Raw genomic sequence first — 22,209 nt, forward strand, 5'->3', positions numbered from 1 at the left:
AGAGCAAGACTCCGTCTCAAAAAAAAAAAAAAAAAGAAAATAAGAGAAATTTAAAAATGTCCTACAAATACTAAAAGGATAAGGGGATCTTGCTGACCAGTGCAGACCTTCAGGAGAGTCGTCCAAGTGCAGGCCTGCTATAGTCTCCTGTCTGCACAGGCGAGAAGAGAACAATGTCGCAGGATACCGGTCCACAAGTGCCTTTGCACTGGTTTGGCTGTTGGCTAGGCAGCACTGGTTGCCTCTGGAGGGATCACTGACTATGCAAAAGCAGGTAGAATGCCACTCCTCTCTGGGGGTTTAACAGGCCTGGGTGCTTATCAGCTCTCAGGATCCACGGGATGCTTGGGTTTTCCTAGCTACATCTGAGACCTTGGCTGGCATTATGGGAATGAGATTCTACCACTCTGGAAAATTTATGTCTCCAGGTTTAATCGCAGGTACCAGTTTGCTGATGGTTGCCAAGCTGGGAATCAGTACATTGAACAAACCCCATCAGTAGTAGTCATTTCCCAGCTTGGACTCTTGAGAATTAAAAATCTCCAAACTTCCACTATTTTCAAGGTATTAACAGAAATAAGTGCAGCATTTTTGCATATTCTGACATTTTACTTCATTTATTTTATTATTATTATTTTGAGACAGGGTCTCATTCTGTCATCTAGGCTGGAGTGCAGTGGCAGATCTCAGCTCACTGCAACCTCTGTTTCCCAGGTTCAAGTGATTCTCCTGCCTCAATCTCCTGAGTAGCTGGGATTACAGGTATGCTCCACCATGCCCAGCTAATTTTTTTTTTCTTTTGTATTCTTTTTAGCGATGGGGTTCACCATGTTGACCGGGCTGGTCTCAAACTCCTGAGCTCAAGTGATCCACCTGCCTCGGCCTACTAAAGTGCTGGGATTACAGAGGTGAGCTACCGGGCCCGGCCATCTGACATTTTACTTTAGAAAAAAAAAGACACTATTGGCCGGGCGCAGTGGCTCATGCCTGTAATCCTAGCACTTTGGGAGGCCAAGGCGGATGGATAGCTTGAGATCACGAGTTTGGACTAGCCTGGGCAACATGGCGGAACCCTGTCTCTACAAAAATACAAAAATGAGCCAGGCATGGTGGTGTGCGCCTGTAGTCCCAACTAATCAGAAGGCTAAGGAGGGAGGATGGCTTGAGCCTTACAGGCGGAGGTCACAGTGAGCGGACATCACACCACTGCACTCCAGCCTGGGTGATAGAGCCAGATCTTATCTCAAAAAAAAAAAAAAAAGACACCAAACTTAGCTGGGAAAAACTCAGTCACCATTACAACCCCACAGATACCCTAATACAGTTTAATTCTTGTGTATTGATGTTATATCTTCTTTCTGTATCATTTTTTTGAGACAGAGTCTTGTTCTGTCACCCAGAATGGAGTGCAGTGGCACGATCTCAGTTCACTGCAACCTCCGCCTCACAGGTTCAAGCGATTCTCCTGCCTCAGCCTCCTGAGTAGCTGGGACTACAGGCGCCCGCCACCACGCCTGGCTAATTTTTTTTTTTTTTGTATTTTTAGTAGAGATGGGGTTTCACCATGTTGGCCAGGATGGTCTCGATCTCCTGACCTCGTGATCCACCCGCCTCGGCCTCCCAAAGTGCTGGGATTATAGGCGTGAGTCACTGCAGCTGGCCTCTTTCTCTATCTTATAGGTGAAATCTCAAGGAATCAAATGTTAGGTGGCAACAATGGGGGCTCTGAAACCTCATGCTGTGCTCAGAGGAACAGTGTGAAAATAATCTCTTATGATACTTAGGATATCTGTTCTTTCGCTCATCTTAGGGCACAGAGCTACTTTGAAATTATGTTAAATGGAGTATCAGTGAAAATAAAGTTTACTATAAATAAAAAAGGGGAGCCAGGTGCAGTGGTGTATGCCTGCAGTCCCATAACTCAGAAGGCTGAGGCAGGAGGATCACTTGCACTCAGGAGTTGAAGGCCAGTCTGAGCAACATAGTAAGACCCTGTCTCTAAAAATAATGATAAAAAATAAAATAATTAAAAGGGGGTATTATGAACTTTCCACCCTTTTGATGACTTCCTTTACTTAATCACCTAGTCTCATGCCTACCTCTACACACCAGTGAAATTACTCTCTTCAGTTACTAAGGTCAAAATCCAATGACCTATTCTTATTCTTCAACCCTTGATCTTCATGTGCTGCCCACCACCCATTCCATCTTGTCATTTCTTTCTTACCCACTCTCTTCGTTCTATTCTTCTTCCTCCTCCTGCCTCAACCCTGCTCCTCAATGGTGCAAACCTAGAAACGAACACAGTACTTCCCTCCCACCTTCTTTCCTTTCTTCTCATTCCCTCGGGAAGCTTCTTCAGCATACTATCAGTTACTTCAGTACAGATAATTCAAAAATTAATGGTTCTAGTCAGACCTTTCACTACGATGTCTGCAGAAAAGACAGAAAATGTAAAGGGAAGAACAGAATGCCAAGATTCAAGAAGAACCAATTAATTACAAGCAGTCATCAGGGTACTACTATGTGCTGGGTCTTTTTGCTCTCAATTTGCTACAGAGATAGTTGTGTGTTTACCTCTCTCCTATAGAGCATGGTTAGCCAATTCATAATCAGTTCATTTTAAGACTCTGAAAGTTTAACCAAGAGCCTGATATTTATGTTCAACATGTGCCTTATAGGGATCTGCGCCTCAGAAAACCAAACTGAAGAGGCTGGACTCCAAAATGTTATAGTCTATTGTTTACCTGGTGTCAGCCACTAAAATTACCTTTGGTTCCTAGGAAGTATAAATGGACCCTTTTTGAAAATGTCATGGACAACTCACATAAACAAGTCACAGAATTTTGCATATAAACTTAGATTAAGGACCACAGTTAAGTCAGTGTTGCTTTAAGTGGCATACTGATCCATGTCTGGTACTGAATTACACACTCATATTCTCAACTTGATCACCAACTCCATATGGCAGTCCTTGTATTTCAATATAAAATCTGTTTTTCACACCCAATTTAAAAATGGGCAAGGATCTGAATAGACATTTCTCCAAAGAAAATATATAAATGGCAAATAAGCACATGTAAACATGCTAACATCATTAGGCATCAGGGAAATGCAAATCAAAACCACAGTGAGATACCACTTGATAACATCTAGAATGACCATAATAAAAAAGATAATAACAAGAATTGGTAAAGATGGGGATAAACTGGAATCCTCATATACTGCTGGTGGGAATGTATAATGGTGCAGACACTTTGAAAAACAGTGTGACAGTTCCTCAAAAGGCTAAACATGGAGTTACCATATGGCTGAACAATTTCGCCCCTAAGTATATACCCAAGAAAAATGAGTCCATATGTCCACACAAAAACATGTATACAAATGTTCATACCGGCATTATTCATAATAGCGCAAAAGTAGAAGCAACCCATATGTCCATCAAATAAACAAAGTGTGGTATGCCCATACAATGGAATATTATTCAGCAATAAAAGAAGCACATACAGCCTAAAATATGTAAACCTTGAAAACATTGTGCTAAGTGAAGAGCCAGGCATAAAAAACCACAATATGTAATTCCATTTACATGAAATGTCCAAAATAGGCAAATCTGGTATACAGAAAGCAGACTGCTGGTAGCCTAGGACTGGAGGGAGTTTAGGGGGAATGATGGCTAATAGATATGGGACTTCTTTTGGGAGTGATGGAAATGTTTTAAAATTTATTGTGGTGGTGATGGTTACAGAACTCTGTGAGTGAACAAACAAACAAAAAAACCCCATTGAATTGTATACTTCAAATTGATGAATTGTATGGTGTGTGAATTATATCTCAATAAAGCTATTAAGAACCAGTACCTTATAAAAATGTATGGAAAAAGCACTAATCATTAAAAAATTGACAAATTGGGCATCACCAAAATGAATTTTCTGCTCCTTAAAAGACACCATTTAAAAAAAAAAAAAAAAGCAAGAGCAGGTTGCCTGTAGTCCCAGTTACTCAGAAGGCTCAGGTAGAAGGATCCCTTGAGCCCAGGAGTTTGAGGCTACAATGTGCTATGATTGTATTGTGAATCGCCACTGTACTTCAGCCTTGGCAGTACAGCAAGACCTCATCTCTTTTTCTTTTCTTTTTTTTTTTGAGACGGAGTTTCACTCTTGTTGCCTAGGCTGGAGATCAATAGCATGATCTCGACTCACCGCAACCTCTGCCTCCCGGGTTCAAGCGATTCTCCTGCCTCAGACTCTCAAGTAGCTGAGATTACAGGCATGCGCCACCATGCCCGGCTAATTTTGTATTTTTAGTAGAGATGGGGTTTCTCCACGTTGGTCAGGCTGGTCTCGAACTCCCAACCTCAGGTGATCCGCCCGCCTCGGCCTCCCAAAGTGCTGGGATTACAGGAGTGAGCCACCGAGCCCAGCTTTTTTTGTTTTGAATCAGGGTTTCGTTCTGTCACACAGGGTGGAGTGTAGTGGTGCACTCTCGGCTCACTGCAACCTCTGCCTCCTGGGTTCAAGCGATTTTCCAGCCCCAGCCTCCTGAGTAGCTGGGACCACAGATGCTCACCACCATGCCCAGCTAATATTTGTATTTTTTGCAGAGATAGGGTTTTACCATGTTGCCCAGGCTGGTCTCGAATTCCTGAGCTCAACTGATCCATCCACCTCAGCCTCCCAAAGTGCTGGGATTACAGGCACCATGCCTAGCCTTAAAGCATATTTTTTTTTTCTTTTATTCCCCCAAGACAGAGTCTTGCTCTGTTGCCTAGGCTGGAGTACAGTGGCACGATCTCAGTTCACTGCAACCTCCTCCTCCTGGGTTCAAGCAATTCTCCTGCCTCAGCCTCCCGAGTAGCTGACATTACAGGTGTCCACCACCACGCCCAGCTAATTTTTGTATTTTTAGTAGAGACGGGGTTTCACCATGTTGGCCAGGCTGGTCTCGAACTCCCAACCTCAGGTGATCCGCCCGCCTCGGCCTCCCAAAGTGCTGGGATTACAGGAGTGAGCCACCGAGCCCAGCTTTTTTTGTTTTGAATCAGGGTTTCGTTCTGTCACACAGGGTGGAGTGTAGTGGTGCACTCTCGGCTCACTGCAACCTCTGCCTCCTGGGTTCAAGCGATTTTCCAGCCCCAGCCTCCTGAGTAGCTGGGACCACAGATGCTCACCACCATGCCCAGCTAATATTTGTATTTTTTGCAGAGATAGGGTTTTACCATGTTGCCCAGGCTGGTCTCGAATTCCTGAGCTCAACTGATCCATCCACCTCAGCCTCCCAAAGTGCTGGGATTACAGGCACCATGCCTAGCCTTAAAGCATATTTTTTTTTTCTTTTATTCCCCCAAGACAGAGTCTTGCTCTGTTGCCTAGGCTGGAGTACAGTGGCACGATCTCAGTTCACTGCAACCTCCTCCTCCTGGGTTCAAGCAATTCTCCTGCCTCAGCCTCCCGAGTAGCTGACATTACAGGAGTGAGCCACCACGCCTGGCTAATTTTTTGTATTTTTAGTAGAGACGGGGTTTCACCGTGTTAACCAGGATGGTCTCGATCTCCTGACCTTGTGATCCGCCCGTCTCGGCCTCCCAAAGTGCTGGGATTACAGGCTTGAGCCACCGCGCCCGGCCATGTTTTTAACTCTTAAACTATTGGAGCACTCCGTCAGCACTAGGTATGTCAGGTCTGTGTCACATGAATTGAACAGCTGGCCATCAAACAGCCAAATAGAGTACAGATCCAACACAGATACAAGAAACTCAAGCAATCCCTACCCCCATTCCTACCCCCCAGATTCTTTTGTCAGAAGACTCTGAAAATGAGTAGAAAACATTTCAGTCATAGATGCAAACTTCTGTCTACTGATATAGTTTCTTTCCTTGGAAAACAAAACAAAAAAAAAGGCACTGGGGGAAATGTCACACTACTATTGACAGTTGACGTGGTGAGTAGTGCGCATCCAAAGATAACTTCGCACTGGTCAACAGGACCCAGCTGAAAGAATGCTGATTTACGAATCTATTTATCTAAGCAAGATAGAGCAGTTGAGCCAACAGTAGTTAACACACTGCTTCTTTCCTCTGCATAAGTCTTAAGAGGCCATAAACCAAAGAGAGCTAAACCTTTGCCTTCTGATATGAATCCATAGGTGAGACACAATAGTGAAATTCTGGTTTGGTTACAATGGGCAGAAGCTGGAAGAGGCACTATAAAGTTCAGAGCCCTGGGTGCAGATTGGGCTCCTCCAGCTGGTATTGGATCCATCAAGGCAGGATAATGTCCTAAGAAATGTTCTCATCTGTCTGGTTCTCTGTAGGACGGGAAAGACAGTGACTGAGGCAACTAAGCCACAGTCCAAGAGAAACCACCAACATACAAATCATCCATTCCTCCACTGAGCAAACACTGATTGAGAACCTATTCCATACCAGACTCTAGCCAAGCACCAGGGATACAATGATAAATAAAACAGATATAAGAACCAAGTGCAATGGCCCATGCCTATAATCCCTGCTACTCAGGAGGTTGGGGCAGGAGGATCCCTTGAGCCCAGGAGTCCAAGGCTCTAGTGTGTCTGTGAATAGCCCTACACACCAGCTTGGGCAATAGAGTGAAACTCCATCTCTTAAATCCAAAATAAAAATTAAGAAAAAGGCTGATATAAATGACGAATTGATGGGTGCTGACGAGTTGATGGGTGCAGCACACCAACATGGCACAAGTATACATATGTAACAAACCTGCACGTTATGCACATGTACCCTAGAACTTAAAGTATAATAATAAAAGAAAAAAAAAAAGAAAAGAAAAAGGCTGGGTGCCTTGGCTCACGCCTGTAATCCCACCACTTGGGAGGCTGAGGTGGACAGATAACCTGAGGTCAAGAGTTCGAGACCAGGCCGGGCACGTTGGCTCACACCTGTAATCCCGGCACTTTGGGAGGCTGAGGCGGGCGGATCATGAGGTCAGGAGATCGAGACCTTCCTGGCTAACACAGTGAAACCCCATCTCGACTAAAAATACAAAAAATTAGCCAGGCGTGGTGGCAGGCACCTGTAGTTCTAGCTACTTGGGAGGCTGAGGCAGGAGAATGGCGTGAACCTGGGAGGCGGAGGTTGGAGTGAGCTGAGATTGTGCCACTGCACTCCAGCCTGGGCAACAGAGCAAAACTCCGTCTCAAAAAAAAAAAAAAAAAAGAGGGTCAGGTGTGGTACCTCACACCTATAATCCCAGAACTTTGGGAAGCCTAGGCAGGAGGGTCACTTGAGCCTAGGAGATCGAGACCACCTTGAGCAACAAAGTAAGATCCCCATCTCTATTAAAAAATTTAAAAAATTAGCCACGCATGGCGGTATGCACCTGTGGTCCCAGCTACTCAGGAGGTTGAAGTGGGAAGATTGCTCGAGCCCAGGAGGTCAAGGCTTCAGTGAGCTGTGTTTGCACCACTGTACTCTAGGCTGGCCAATAGAGTAAGACCCTGTCACCTTGTGAAAATTTTAATTTAAAAAATTTAAAAAAAGAAAAAAAAAAACAGATACCGTCATTATGTTGATGGTTTTGAGGGTGGAGGAGAGACATTAAACAAAACAAATTGCTACATAGTATCTATGTGATTCCAAGTATGAGAATGCTACTTAGCTACACTTGACAGTTGTCATATGGAAATGTGGAGATGGTAATAGAGAAGGCCTGAAGGTTGGAGATATGAATGACCTCTGTTCCATTTTTCTTAGAATCAAAGAGAACAGGGTTCCAAACAGGAATGTCAGACCAACGACCAGTGCAGGCTTGCCCTACCACGAAAGAGAAGCAACGACATGTGGTGCCAGTAAAAGCTACTCAAGTCTTCAAAAACTGAGCCAAGATCTCCCTGGCACTGGGCCTAGTCATGACTGGGTAATAGAGGATAAACAAACACATGATATAGCCCCCAAGAACACACATACACTAATACACAAACCCAAAACAGTCTCTGACTGTCTCTCTCTCTTTCACACACACTAACTCATGCTCATTTATGTATGCACAACCTACCATCACAATCATAACCCACACTCCCAGCCTCACACCTTCAAAGGTATATACACACCTCCCACGAATATATACACACAGGCCATCGTACCAGGCTGGCTGCTGCTCCACTCCTCACTCTCCGGGGTGCTAGCGGTGGGTTGTCCCTCTGGGTCCTTTCCTTCTTCTTGCTTCTCCTGTAGAAGGCAAGCCTGATCCCAGCTTCTTCTCCTCATGGTTTGGGATGAAGTACTAGTGTCTGATCCTGGCCCCTACCTGGCTCTCTGGCCATGTGGTGTTCCGCCCCAAACAGGCAGAATTTCTTCTAGGCTGCCAGCAGGAGTGCGGCTCCAGCAGACATCCCCCTATCACTTGAGCACTGACTCACGTGAGCATGCATATCCTAATTAAACAGCCTGACTACAACTTTCCTTGTTATCTGGTACACAAAAACTTCCTTTGCGATGCTCTTACATGCCCAGTAGAATTCATGCTCTGTCCCTTCCAGCTTCTGCAGCTAGAGCGCTGGGTGTTCCTTGGCCTTTGGCCTAGGCACTGGACTCCAGTGATGGAGTTTTCCAGCGGCCTGCACATGTACTTTGGGTACTAGTTTGCATGACTATGTCTTAACCTTGACACTAAACTGAGATGGGAGCTCTGGAAAATCAGGAGAGTGATTAATTCATTTCCCTCCAACCAGGTATAGGACCTGACTCAGGATGGGACCCCCAAATATGATGAGTGAGTCATTATGCGTGTCTTCTCTGGCCCAGCTCCTTAATCTGGATCGATGGAGGGGACAGTGGGAATTGAGGCACAGGCTATAGCTTCCCCCTCCCTTCCCCACTGCTCTTCCTACCATGGCCTCTGGCTCCGATTCCTCCTCTGATGGGCTCTGGTATTCCCTGCGCTTCCTCTTCTTCACGGGTTTGAGGAGCTCAGAAGCGCTGGTGGACCCTGAGGAGTTCTCCACTATGACTGACCTGAGGAAGGGCCAGCCTTAGAGAAAGAACCACCCGCCCTGCACCACCCAGCCCCTCTCCTAACCCCTGAACAGGAACAAGGCTTTGGGGGCTGAAGGCAGAGCGAGTAGGGCTGCGACCTCCTCCCCTTACCGCTCCTGGAACAGTTGAGGGCAGCCATCATTAGAGGAACCAAGATCTGGACCCGCGGCTTGGTGAGGCCCACACGCCTGGCACTGACAGGTGCTATCATCTTCTGGGGGATCCTGATTGGGATCTTCTGGAGGATTCTGGGGGTGGTCCTCTGCGGGGGCCAAATGGGCCTCAGGCCTCCCTCCCCATTGCAGCCACACTCAGGCTCCGCCCACGCCCCCTCAGACCCTGCTTCCGCCTCAGTCCATCTCCACATCGGATGGCCTCCTCCAGCCTTCCCCACCCCAGGACCACCCTGGGCCCCGCCCCCGGTCCTCCTGGGGCTCAGGCCTCACCCCACCCGCACAGGGCCCAGCTCAGGGCCTGGGAAGCGGGGCTCCTACCCGCTTGTAGGGGGCCCGCCTCGCCATCTCCAGCAGGGTCCCCGCCATCTTCGTATTCGGCCACGCCTTCCTGCTGCAGCTCGGGGCTCGGGGGCTGCTCCACTCCCGCCATGTTCAGCGGCTTGTACTCACTTATCCGGAACTGGAGCGCGGGAGGGTCTGAGGATTGCGACTCCCGTACGGGCCCTTGACCCACCTCGGAGTCCGGGCCATGGCCCTCTCGTCGCCTCATGCCAGCTCACGCCCTCAGCAGGCCTCAAGACTCCATGCCAGGGGACCTCACTCTGAGCTATACCAGCCAAACCCTTACTCCAGGCTACGCCCCCAAGCACCTGCGGGATCCAGTCCCACGGTGCCCCACTCTAAGCCACGCCCCCAAACTACCACAGGCCCAGAGTGCCCCACTCTAAGCCACGCCCCCAGACACCCACAGGCCCAGTCCCAGAGTGCCTCACTCCAAGCCACGCCCCCATAGTCCCCAGGGCCTAGGAGTGCTTCAACTCAAGCCACGCCCCTAGAGTCCCTCACTCCAAGCCCACCCCTAGGGCCCATCATTTTAGCCAGCTTCCCCTGCTTCCGCCTCAGGTCCGGCCTCCGGGCCCGCAAGCCCCGCCCCATGGCTGTGGTTTACGAGGCTTAGCCAATCCCCACAGACACTGACCCGCAGGCCGCCCCCAGGGGGCGGGGCCGCGGCCTCTGTCCATTCCAGAAGCCGCACTGTGCTGGTGCTGGAGCTGGCCGGCCCGGCACTAAGCTGTGGCAGGACGGTGGCAGGAACTGGTTCGCTGCCGGCCACTTGCTCCGGGGTACCCACATGGATTGGCTCCCGGGGAAAGCAAGACACATCCAGGGCACTGCTGGGCAGGCCGAGGTTGGCCGAGCTGGCTGTAAACAGATATACAAATAGGCACGACACGGGTGAGTCTAGTGGCCCTGCCTCAATCCTGCCATGCATGTGTAGGCATGTGAAGGAAGGCAGGTGGAGGAGAGTAAAAACAGTCACCCCCTCTCCAGGATCCACACTTGCTTGTGCAAGTACAGAGATGCTCTTCCTCCCCAGACTCCTACCCTAGCTTGACTCACCTGGAATGATAAAGGCAGTTGCGGGCAGGTGACGACCAGAACTGGGGCTGTCTCTGGCCACCAAGTGCATGTTGACCTCCCCTGTGGAAGGCCCCTTCAGTGTCCTCAGCATCTCCATTTCAGCATGCCCCTCCATCCTGGCAGGCCTACAAGCCAAACACAGCCCCCAGGGTGATCAGGTGGGGACCTTTGTTACAGAAGCAATGGAGATGTGAAGGGATGGGGCTTCTTTGAGAAGCTGGCCACCTTCGAACCCGTAACCTGCAGAGAACGGCCTCAGTCCTGTAGGGAGTAGGGTGTCTTCAAGACCAGCATCAGGTCTGGCTCCTGTTCTGGCCAGGCCCTGCACCTCCCCAATCTCTGTAAGGATGGTAAGGATGGGTAGGGTAGCATGTGTGAGGGTACTTTGTAAACTGTGATGTACAGAACTGACTCTGGGGAGCGTGACTCAGGTCAAGGTTCTGTCTGGCCAGTTGTCTCCAGGACACAGCCCAGGCCACATCCAAACTCACCTTTTTCTTGACCCCACCTCTGTCCCCACTAGAATCACTCCCTCCTCCCTCTGGGGATTCAGAGACCTCAAATACCAGGTATTCCTTCACCTATACAGGGTTCATCTTCCTGGGAGGTGGGATCTTCCCTGCTCATGTTCTTTTATGGCCCTGTCCACCACTCCCTCCAACCCCAAGCACAGGGTGGGCACTCAAATATCTGCTGAACAAATGTATGCATGTGAAGAGCAAAGACGTAGTGTACGAAAATGCAGTCAAGTCAGTACGTGATTTTGTTTTAATAACGCAAAGGCAGTAGAGGCATTTCATAGAGTTCATTCAACAGGTAAAAACATAAAGAAAAGGACCTAGAGATACAAAGAATATACTTAATATCTATTTACTCAGCACCTAAAATGTACTGACCACTGTCCTACTTGCCTTACCAGTACTGTCCAGTAGAATATTCTGTGCTAATGAGAATGTCCAGTACCTAAACTGTCCAACACAGTAGCCACTAGCCACATGTGGCTACTGAGCACTTGAAATGGGCTACTATGACTGAGGAACTGAATTTTTTATTTTATTTTATTTTAGTTAAATTTAAAAGTTACCAGAAGGTCGTTACAGTAGTGCATGCCTGTAGTTCCAAGTTCTCTGGAGGCTGACCCGGGAGGATGGCTTAAGCCCAGGAGTTTGAGGCTAGCTTGGGCAACATAGCGAGACCCTGTCTCTGACAATAAATAAGAAAATAAATAGCGACAGTAGCCATGACTATTGTATTGGACAGCACAGCTTTAGACGTATTAAAATTGGCCTGTCAGTGCTACCTCCAAAACACACTGAAGGTCTAACCACTTCTCTCCATCTCGACTGCTGCCATGCTGGTCCCAGCCAATAGCAGCTCTCTTTGGACTTCTGAAATTGCCTTCTAGCCCATTTCCCTGCTTCCTTTCCTGCACCCCTACAGTCTACTCCCCAGTAAGAAAAACTTTAAAAACATAAACAAAATCACATAATTTCCCCATCTAAATTCTTCAATGGCTCTCTATTGCCCTTAGAGTAAAATCAAAGTGCTTTGCCCTAGAAAATCTGACCTCTGCTTTTCTCTCTGGCCTCATCCTATGCCACTCTTCCCCTGTTCTCTCCACTCAACAGACTCTGGTTTCCTTCTATTGCTTGACCACCATTCCTACTCACAGCCTTTGCCCTTGCTGTTCCCTACCCCTGGAACGCCCTTTCCCAAGCTCTCTGCTTGACTGGCTCCTTCCCATCCTCCAGTCCTCAATTCAATATTCACCTCCTCAGAAGAGGTCTTTCCTTACCAAGCAATTTTTTTTTTTTTTTTTTTTGAGATGGAGTCTCGCTTTGTTGCCCAGGCTGGAGTACAGTGGTACCATCTCGGCTCACTGCAACCTCTGCCTCCAGGGTTCAAGCAATTTTCCTACCTCAGCCTCCTGACTAGGCGGGATTACAAGTACACACCACATAGCCTGGCTAATTTTTGTATTTTTAGTAGAGACGGGGTTTCACCATGTTGGCCAGGTTGGTCTGAAACTCCTGACCTCGGTCTCCCAAAGTGCTGGGTTTATAGGCGTGAGCCATGGAGCCCGGCCTGACCAAGGAATTTAAAGCAGCAGCATACCCCTCACCCCTTCCCACCACTAGCTGTCTCATTAGTATTATATATTTCTTTCTTTCTCATCCTTCATTGTAATCAAAAGTGATCTTCATTTATTTCTGTGTTTGATCAGTCATCTCCACATAAATGCTGACTGTCTGTCTTGTTCATTGCTATATCCCCAACACTTAGTACGTGGCACATAGTAGGTACTTAATAAGTACTCGTGTTGGATTTCAGTAACTTGAACTTGTTAATAAAAAACAGTGTATGGTGCCAGCTTGGTGGCATGTGCCTGTAATCCCAGCTACTGGGGAGGCTGGGGGCAGGAGAATCGCTTGAACCTGGGAGGTGGAGGGTGGAGGTTGCAGTGAGCCGAGATCGTGCCACTGTACTCCAGCCTGGGAGACAGAGCAAGACTCCATCTCAAAAAATAAAAACAAACAAAACACTGTATGGGTCCAATACAGTGGCTCACACCTGTAATCCCAGCACTTTGGAGGCTGAGGTGGGAGGACTGCTTGAGCCCAAGAGCTCAAGACCAGCCTAGGCAACACAGGGAGACCCTGTCTCTATAAAAAATTAAAAAAATAAAAATTAGCCAGGTGTTACAGTATATGCCTGTAGTCCCAGCTACTCCAGAGGCTGAGGCAGGAGGATTACTTGAGCCTGGGAGGTCAAGGCTGCAGTGAGCCATGATCTCACCACTGTACTCCGGTCTAGGTGACACAGCAAGACCCTGTCTCTAAAGAAAAAAAAAAATTAGCTCGGTACAGGGGCTCACGCCTGTAATCCCAGCACTTTGGGAAGCCGAGGCAGGTAGATCACCTGAGGTCAGGAGTTCAAGACCAGCCAGACCAACATGGTGAAACCCCACTGCTACTAAAAATACAAAAAATTAGCTGGGCGTGGGGGCAGGCGCCTGTAATCCCAGCTACTTGGGAGGCTGAGGCAGGAGAATTGCATGAACCTGGGAGGCAGAGTTTGTAGTGAGCTGAGATCGCGCCATTGAATTCCAGCCCTGGCAACAAGAGTGAAACTCCGTCTCAAGAAAAAAAAAAAAAAATCCAAACCCTTCTGTATGGTGAAGAGTGGGGGTTTCCTTATCTGGCCCCTTCCTCTTACTTACATCTTACTACTCTTGTACTTGTTCCTTTAGCCATAAGAATGTGAAGCTTTTATGCTATTTCCTTTGCTAGGAATATTTTACTCTACATCTACTCCAATCGAGATACAGCTTAAGATGCTCCTCCTCCAGGCTGGGTGTGGTGGCTCATGCCTGTAATCCCAGCACTTTGGGAGGCCGAGACGGGCAGATCACGAAGTCAGGAGATCAGACCATCCTGGCTAACACAATGAAACCCCGTCTCTACTAAAAAAATACAAAAAACTAGGTAGTCCCAGCTACTCGGGAGGCTGAGGCAGGAGAATGGCGTAAACCCAGGAGGCGGAGCTTGCAGTGAGCTGAGATCCGGCCACTGCACTCCAGCCTGGGTGACAGAGAGAGGAAAAAAAAAAAGTACAAAAGTTAGCCAGGCAGGCCAGGTGTGGTGGCTCACGCCTGTAATTCCAACACTTTGGGAGGCCAAGGGAGGCAGATCAGTTGAGGCCAGGAGTTCAAAACCAGCCTGGGCAACATCTTGAAACCCCATCTCTACCAAAAATACAAAAATTTAGCTGGGCAGGGTGGCACATACCTGTTATCCCAGCTACTCAGGAGGCTGAGACAGGAGCATCCCTTGAACCCCGGAGGTGGAGTTTGCAGTGAGCCAAGATCGTACCACTGCACTCTAGCCTGAGTCACAAAGTGAGACCCTGTCTCAATAAATAAATAAATAGAGTTAATCTTTTTATTTGAAACACTGACAGTTAAGAGTGAATGTGGTTACTTCTGAAAGAATTTCACTCTGTGTCAAAACCTGTCACATCTCAGGTCTATTGCAGAGGCTGGATTTAAAGATTGCCTTTCTGTTTGGGTTTGCTGCCTTTTTTCCAGCAAGCATTGGAGGACCAAGTGGGTGTCAGCACCATTCTGTGCTCTGGGGTTACAGTCACAAACATGATCAAATGCTCTCATGAAGCTTATATTCTGGAGATAATGGATGAGGCTGGGGCCAGAGGTATAAATTTGAAGACCAGCATGTGTAGATGGCATTTAAAAACACAGAACTGGAGTGAGGCCCAGTGGCTCATGCCTGTAATCCTAGCACTTTGGGAGGCCAAGGTGGGAGGATCACTTGAGCCCAGGAGTTTGAGACCAGCATGGCCAACACAGTGAGGCCTCAGCCTCAACAAAAAATTTTAAAAATTAGCTGAGCATGGTGGTGCACCCCTGTGGTCCCAGTTACTGGGGAGGCTGAGGCAGAAGGGTTACTTGAGCCTGGGAGGTAAAGGCTGCAGTGAGCTATGATCACACCACTGCACTCGAGCCTGAGCGACGGAGCAAGACCCTGTCAGAGAGAAAGAAAGAAAGGAAAGGAAAGGAAAGAAGGAAGGGGGGGAGAAAAAGAAAGAAAGAAAAGAAAAGGAGGGAGGGAGGGAGGAGAAAAAAGAAAAGAGAAAGGAAAACGAAAAGGAAAAGGAAAAGAAAGAGAAAGAAAGAAAACCACATAACTGAATATAAAGAAAAAAGTGGGAACCTTGGAGCACACCCACATTTATAGGTTGGGAAGAGGAAAAGAGGCTGAGAAGGAGTCGGCCATGAAGTGAGAGGGAACTCAGAAGAGTCTGGGTTTCTGGTGGTCACTGAAAAAAGTTTTCAGCCTTCTGCCGTCAGCCTCTCCTGGAATTGCTCAGAGCCTAGAGAGCTACCTGGCTTGAACGCTCTCTTGGAAGCCGCCAGCCAATGACAAGTTGCTATGAGGTGTAAAGACCCTACCCCCTTGCCTTACTTCGGAACACCTCTGCGGGGCGGGTCAGGCTGAGGCCTCTATTGAGACTACATCAGCAGTTCAGCTTCTTCCTCCGCCCAGCCCGCCTTCATTCCCCTACTGGTGATATTCCCGAGAGCACTCCGATAAACCTACACTCAAATATTGCTATCGGAGTCTGTTTCCAGGGGACCCGACCTAAAACAACCATTGTAGCCCCAGCCCAGAGCCGTGCACATAGCAGATGCTCAATAAATGTATATTGGCTGAACGTGCCCATGGGTATTTTCTCTTCATGTCTGACAAGGTTTCCTCAATCCCTTGCCTTCCAAGGCCTTGTGTACAAAAACGCCCAATAAATGCCCTTACTATAAAGGTGTTGGGTGGGGAGTAGAGCCCTCGACAGCTACCCCGAAAACAACACACAGCGAAGCTGAACGCCACAAACTTGGGGCCTCGGCCCCGCCCCTCGCCGCAGCTGCTTCCCGGACGTGGTAGGGGACCGTAGCGGCCCTGAGCGCAGGGTTCTAGGATCGGGAACCGCCACCAGCCTCCCGGGACTGGTATAGGCAAAGGCGGGCGGGGCGGTCACTGATCCAACAGTTCCGCAGAACGGTTACTTTTTAAAACGCCAAAATGGCGGAATTCTTTTTATTCTTCATGGCCAAAAAAAGAAAGAGAGAAAATTCCATATTCCATTATAAAAATCGAAAATTAATGATAGGAAAGTTTGCCACATGACTCATTTCCCAAGAAAACCAAAACCCCGCCCTCCACACCTCCTTTCCATTAATAAAAAACTCTTAATTGATTGCATATCTCCAAACACGCAGCCTCCACCCTCCTCGCCCCTCCTGATCGCAGCCCGAAGCCACGCCGTAGGGTCGACTGGGCCTGGAGCCCCGCACCCGCCCGGCCCCCTGCGCGCTCCGCCCAGACCGCTTTCCCCGGCGTTTTCCCGAACCTCCTTCCCAGCCCGCGCCCCCCGCCGGAGACGCTCGGAAGGAGCGAGACGCCGGAGCCGCAGACCCGAGCCTTCGCCGCCTTAGGCAGAGTGGGGACGCGGCGCCCAGGGGCCGCAGGGTCTGAGCCCACGAGCCGCTGGGTGCTTACCTGCCCAGTCAGCCAGTGGCCGCCCAGCGCGGAGCTACGGTCCGAGCCCGGCGCCGCGCGCCTGCGCGCTCGGCGGGGCGGGTCCGCCTCCCTGCAGGACGCAGAGCGCCGGGCCCGAGCGCCGGGCACATCTGTCGGGCTCAGGCGGGGGCCCAGGCTTCGGGGCGCCCGCGCCCTCTTGCCTGCCTTCGAGGCCCTGGTTGTGCGCGCCTTATGCCCCCTCAAGCTAGGACAGGTTTGCCGCACGGGCGTGGCGGGTCGAGATTTTTCCTGCCCCCGAACCCCTGCATCACAGTTAGCAGAGCAGAGCGGGGGCGCGGAGATCGTGGAGCTCCAAGAGACATCCTGGAGGGCTACCGAGCTGAGTGGTTAGTGACAAAAGACGAGGCTGCACCCGGGCACGCACCCCAGCCGAGTGTCTGCTCTGTCCAACGCCTTCCCACCGCGCCTGCCCTCCCCCTCTGGAGGAGGGGAGCTCAGGAGCGTCAAAAAAACGGCCTCGGGAAGGGTGAAGGGCACGTGCGACCGGAGAGAGGAACCTTCGTGCGGGGGCTCTGGTCCTGGCCCTGCCGGGCATAAAGAGCGGCATTAGAGGCGTCTACTTTTGGGTGACCCCACTGCCATGGGCTGGGTAACATCACTATCCTCCAGGTCCTCCATTTCGACATTTGTAAAGACTATCACCCACTTCATGGCGTATGGTCGTTTTCAGTTTGGGTTCCTGTGGTGGCGTAGCAGTCACCGCGCCTCTCTGCTTCAATTTGATCTCTTCGCCTCCACCTGATCTCTCTAATTAATCAAATCTCCTTGTTATTGGTTCTGGTAATACAAGATACCTGTCTCGCTTACTTGGCACTTTACATAGATTTGAGTAATTCAAGAGGCTAAGAGGTTTCAAGCTCCAAGAGGGGAGGAAACATTAGTTTTTGTATTCCTAGTACCTAGCCCAGAGCGGGGCACAGAGTGGGTGCTTAATAAGTATCTGTTCAGTGACTAAATAATGTACGGTATACAGATGAAAACAGGGTCACTTTTGGTACAGTCCACCGTCCAGCCCCCTCTCCCACACCAATGATTTAATTTAATCCCTTGTTTTTACAGAAACGATGATTTAATTTAATCCCTTGGTTTTACTTGGACTTAAGTCATGGCCACATGTCAGACCTCCAGGCTCCTGACTCCTTCCCAGGCCAGGTGAGAAAAGGGTTCCTAATGAAATGTAGGCAAATTCTCCAAATTGCTGTGATCAACAGGTTTACATTTATGCAGAATTTAACTATTCTGGTTGCCACGCCAACGCATCGCATGTGTTCTTCCTTGCTGCAATGTCAATTTTTAATCACATCTCATATTATTGGGAACAGGATTGCATCAGTTAAGGATGCTGGTTGCCATAACAATAGATGCCTCTTTCTACACATTGATACACACACAACCATCCGCTCAATTTTCTCTCATCTCAACCCAGACTGTGCTTGATCTGGATTTCAAAGGTTTATTTTAGATATTCAGAAGATTAAAAGAAAGTGGTGAGCCTACACAAACACATGAATTCTCTTTTTTCTTTTTTTTGTTTATTTTGTTTTGATTTTGAGACGGAGTTGCCCAGGCTGGAGTGCAGTGTCGCCCAGGCTGGAGTGCAGTGGCCTGATCTCGGCTCACTGCAAGCTCTGCCTCCCGGGTTCACGCTATTCTCCCGCCTCAGCCTCCCAGTAGCTGGGACTACAGGCGCCCGCCAACACGCCCGGCTAGTTTTTTGTATTTTTAGTAGAGACGGGGTTTCACCATGTTAGTCAGGATGGTCTCGATCTCCTGACCTCGTGATCCACCCGCCTCGGCCTCCCAAGGTGCTGGGATTACAGGCTTGAGCCACCGCGCCCGGCCTAAACACATGAATTCTCAAAAACAAAGGCATCTTTTAGACGGACAAGTGGAATTTGAGCTAGCAAGACCTAGAAACAAACAACTAACATAGATGTGAGTTGCTAAGACATTATTTTTCTGCCTATCGACAGTATTTTTGTGGCTCACGCCTATAATCCCAGCACTTAAGGGGGCTGAGGTGGGAGGACTGCTTGAGCCCAGGAGTTTGAGACCAGCCTGGGCAATATGGCAAAATCCTGTCTCTACAAAAAAAAAAATTAGCTGGGTGTGGTAGCGCACCACTGTAGTCCTCCCTAGCTACTCGGGAGGCTGAGGTGAGAGGATTGCTTGAGTCCAGGAGCTCAAGGCTGCAGTGAGCCATGAGTGTGCCACTGTACTCCAGCCTAGGCAACAGAGAGAAATCCTGTCTAAACAAACAAACAACCTCCCCACCACCCAAGAAAAAAACAGTATTTTTGTGGTCTTGATACCTGGCTTGTTGGCTTGAACAGGGGTCAAGCAAACAAACCAGGTATCAAGCCCACCAAAAACTGGGGTGAAGAGCTGCTCCCATTTAATATGATTTGGAGAAGTTTCTGCCTCATGAAGCCCGAGTTTCCCCTTCCAGTACCAGTCTGCCTTCAGGAGCAAGTAAGCAAGTCCGATCTTCCTCTCAAATGATAGCCCCATCTTCCGCAAGTTCACAGCCCCCATTGTCTTCTCCATGTTAACCCCCTGCTCAAGCATGGACCCAAAATATTTTGAAATGTTGATGAGTCAAAGCACTAAGAAGACTATTGTTTAGGCCAGGCATAGTGGCTCACACCTGTAATCCCAGCACTTACGCCAAGGTGGGAGGATTGCTTCACGCCAGGAGTTCCAGACCAGCCTGGTCAACATAGTAATGAAACAGGAAAAGTTCCCTTATCCCTCTCGCAGGGTGTGGGACAGCTGGGGAGTGGCTTCCTTCTTCGGTGCCCTGCAGCTCAAACCCTAGGGGGAGCATACAGATGGGCAGGTTGTGGGGAGCATGGGCTCCAACCCCACAGCAGCATCTAGGGTTGACTATTTACAGCTCCAGAAGCCCCAGTAGGCATGTGTTACTACTGTATGCTCTTCAGTTTAGCCATCCAAAGATGGCTTGTTTTAATCAACTCAATTAGACCCTCTGCCTTATCGAAAGGACAGAGAGTTTTCTGTATCCTGGGTTCTTGCTCTAGTGTACCGGAAAAATCGGATGGCACATGGGCTTGGAGAATGAGTGCAAGGTTTTATTGAATGGTGAAGGTTGCTCTCAGCAGATGTATGGGGAGCCAGAAGGGGGATGGAGTGGGAACCTGGTCTTCCCCTGGAGTTGCCGGGCTCTCCTTCAACCATCCTCAGGTGAATTCACCTAGGCATCCGCGTCCTTCTGCAGTTGATGGCCTGTCAGCATCTGTGTGTTCTTCTGATGTGTTCCTCTTGATATCCAGCCACTCGTATGTGTGCCCACTAGGGTCTTGGGATTTATATAGGCACAAGATGGGGGCGTGCGGGCCAGAGTGGTCTTGGAAAATGCAACATTTGGGCACAAAAACAGGAGTGCTTTTCTTCACCTAGGTCCATGGGTGGGCCCCTCACCGGGGACCCTGCCTTTCTCTACCCAGCACTTCCCTGCCCCCCTCCTGTATCAATGAGAGACCCCCTCCAGTCTCTACAAAAAATTTAAAAATTAGTTGGGTATGATGGCACGTGCCTATAGTCCTGGCTACTTGGGAGGCTGAGATGGAAGGATTGCTTGAGCCCAGGAAGTCAAGGCTGCAGTGAGCTGTGATCATACCACTGCACTCCAACCTGGGCAATAGAACAAGACCCTGTATCTAAAACAAACAAACAAAAGAAAACTGTTGTTTCTAAGCAGCCCACACCATTCTGTTCCTACAGTAGAGCTTCACCATTGATACTGTCTGCAGATTTTTAGGAAAATTATCAGGATGTGCCCTTTATGTATAAAACCTCTTCTGGTTCCAACGTCAGACTGAGCTAGTATGGAACCTTTTTTAAAAAAATTTTATTTTTATCTTTTAAATATAGTTACATAAAATAGAGACAGGGTCTCCCTGTATTGTCCAGGCTGGTCTCAAATGCCTAAGCTCAAGGGATCCTCCTGCGTTGGCCTCCCAAAGTGCTAGGATTACAGGCATGAGCCACCATGCCTGGCTGGGAACCTTTCCTAACACAAACACCAAAAAACCCTGCCTATTATATTACAAGAAAGGAAGCAAGCAAGCACACAGGGAAAGAAAGTGAATTCATTGCTGGCTGGGTGCGGTGACTCACACCTGTAATCCCAGCACTTTGGGAGGCCGAGGTGGGCGGATCACGAGGTCAGGACATTGAGACCATCCTGGCTAACATGATGAAACCCTGTCTCTACTAAAAATACAAAAAAATTAGCTGTGCATGGTGGTGGGCGCCTGTAGTCCCAGCTACTCGGGAGGCTGAGGCAGGAGAATGGCATGAACCCAGGAGGCGGAGCTTGCAGTGAGCCAAGATCGCACCACTGCACTCCAGCCTGGGCGACAGAGCAAGACTCCGTCTCAAAAAAAAAAAAAAAGTAAATTCATTGCTGAACATGTAAGAGGAAATCCTCAGGAGTCAAAACCAAAAAGGGAACCAGAGCAACAAGATGTGGCCTGATGTCCTGATGTCCTCTCTTGTCCTGGAGGTGGTTGTTGGATACAGACAGGACCCAGCTGCTAGAGAGTTGGGTTTTACCACACATGTAATGATGCAAGATGGAACCTTGGGTCCATGTAGCCCTGACAGTTGGAACTGAAGCCCATATATAAAGACTGGAGGACCGGGTGTGGTGGCTCACACCTGTAATCCCAGCACGTTGAGAGGCTGAGGTGGGAGGATTGCTTGCACCCAGGAATTCGAGACCAGCCTGGGCATCACTGTGAGACTATGTCTCTACAAAACATAAAAATATTAGCCGGGTGTGGTTACATTCCTGTGATCCCAGCTACTTGGGAGGCTGAGGCAGGAGGATCACTTAAGCCTGTAATGAGCCATGTTCGCCCTACTGCACTCCAGCCTGGGCAACCGAGTGAGGCGCTGTCTTAAGAGAAAAAAAAAAAAAAAGAAAAAAAGACTGGATACTCCTCCCAGAGTATATATTCACTAAGGAGAGTTCTAGAAAAACTCAATACGACAGTCCAGAGAAATAGAAAGGAAGTTTGTCTCTGCCTGGGATGCATAGAAGTGACGATCAGGGCAAGTCAACCATGGAAAATCAAAACCATAAGCCTACACAAAACTGTAAATCTACAAATTTGGGAACCCTATTTGTAGATTAGATTTGCAGGGATTTGTGCTGCCCTCCTAGTATTGATAGCTTCAGCTGGGAAAGCAATGCAAAAATTGGTCCTGGGCAAGTAATATCCATGTACAACTTCTCTGTAGAGACATCGTTACAACCCAAGCCAAATGGAATGCTCACAAGAGAAAAACATAAAGTAGTCAGGGAAATGATCTACCATATTTAACCATCAGCAGACCTAATAAACAGGAAAATTAGCACCCACAATAACTTGAGACAATAGCATAATTTATAAAGAGATTGTAAAATAAGTGTGGGCTGGGTGCAGTGGCTCCTGCCTGTAATCCTAGCACTTTCGGA

The 22,209-nt window shown here is 48.7% G+C and overlaps 1 protein-coding gene and 1 pseudogene across 3 annotated transcripts in view; one reads left to right on the forward strand and one right to left on the reverse strand.

Moving 5' to 3' along the window:
* L3MBTL1 (l(3)mbt-like 1 (Drosophila)) overlaps positions 1 to 16,747 on the reverse strand; it is a 42,419-nt gene extending 25,672 nt beyond the window's left edge. For 2 of the 3 annotated variants that reach the window (XM_011929034.1, XM_011929033.1), the window contains exons 1-6: positions 10,588 to 10,725; positions 10,166 to 10,389; positions 9,505 to 9,646; positions 9,122 to 9,272; positions 8,866 to 8,989; positions 8,119 to 8,203 (exon numbers count right to left, since the gene is read on the reverse strand). In XM_011929034.1, the coding sequence (XP_011784424.1) occupies positions 8,119 to 8,203; positions 8,866 to 8,989; positions 9,122 to 9,272; positions 9,505 to 9,646; positions 10,166 to 10,389; positions 10,588 to 10,723 (862 nt within the window). In that variant the 5' untranslated portion in view covers positions 10,724 to 10,725. Of the gene's footprint in view, positions 1 to 8,118; positions 8,204 to 8,865; positions 8,990 to 9,121; positions 9,273 to 9,504; positions 9,647 to 10,165; positions 10,390 to 10,587; positions 10,726 to 16,682 lie in introns of those variants that run through there. The other variant, XM_011929035.1, reaches the window with a different exon arrangement.
* Positions 174 to 502, forward strand: LOC105502479 (annotated as a pseudogene).
* Positions 16,748 to 22,209: the final 5,462 nt, after the last annotated feature.

Source organism: Colobus angolensis, unplaced genomic scaffold (assembly GCF_000951035.1).
Source record: "Colobus angolensis palliatus isolate OR3802 unplaced genomic scaffold, Cang.pa_1.0 Scaffold8, whole genome shotgun sequence".
Lineage (NCBI taxonomy): Eukaryota > Metazoa > Chordata > Mammalia > Primates > Cercopithecidae > Colobus > Colobus angolensis.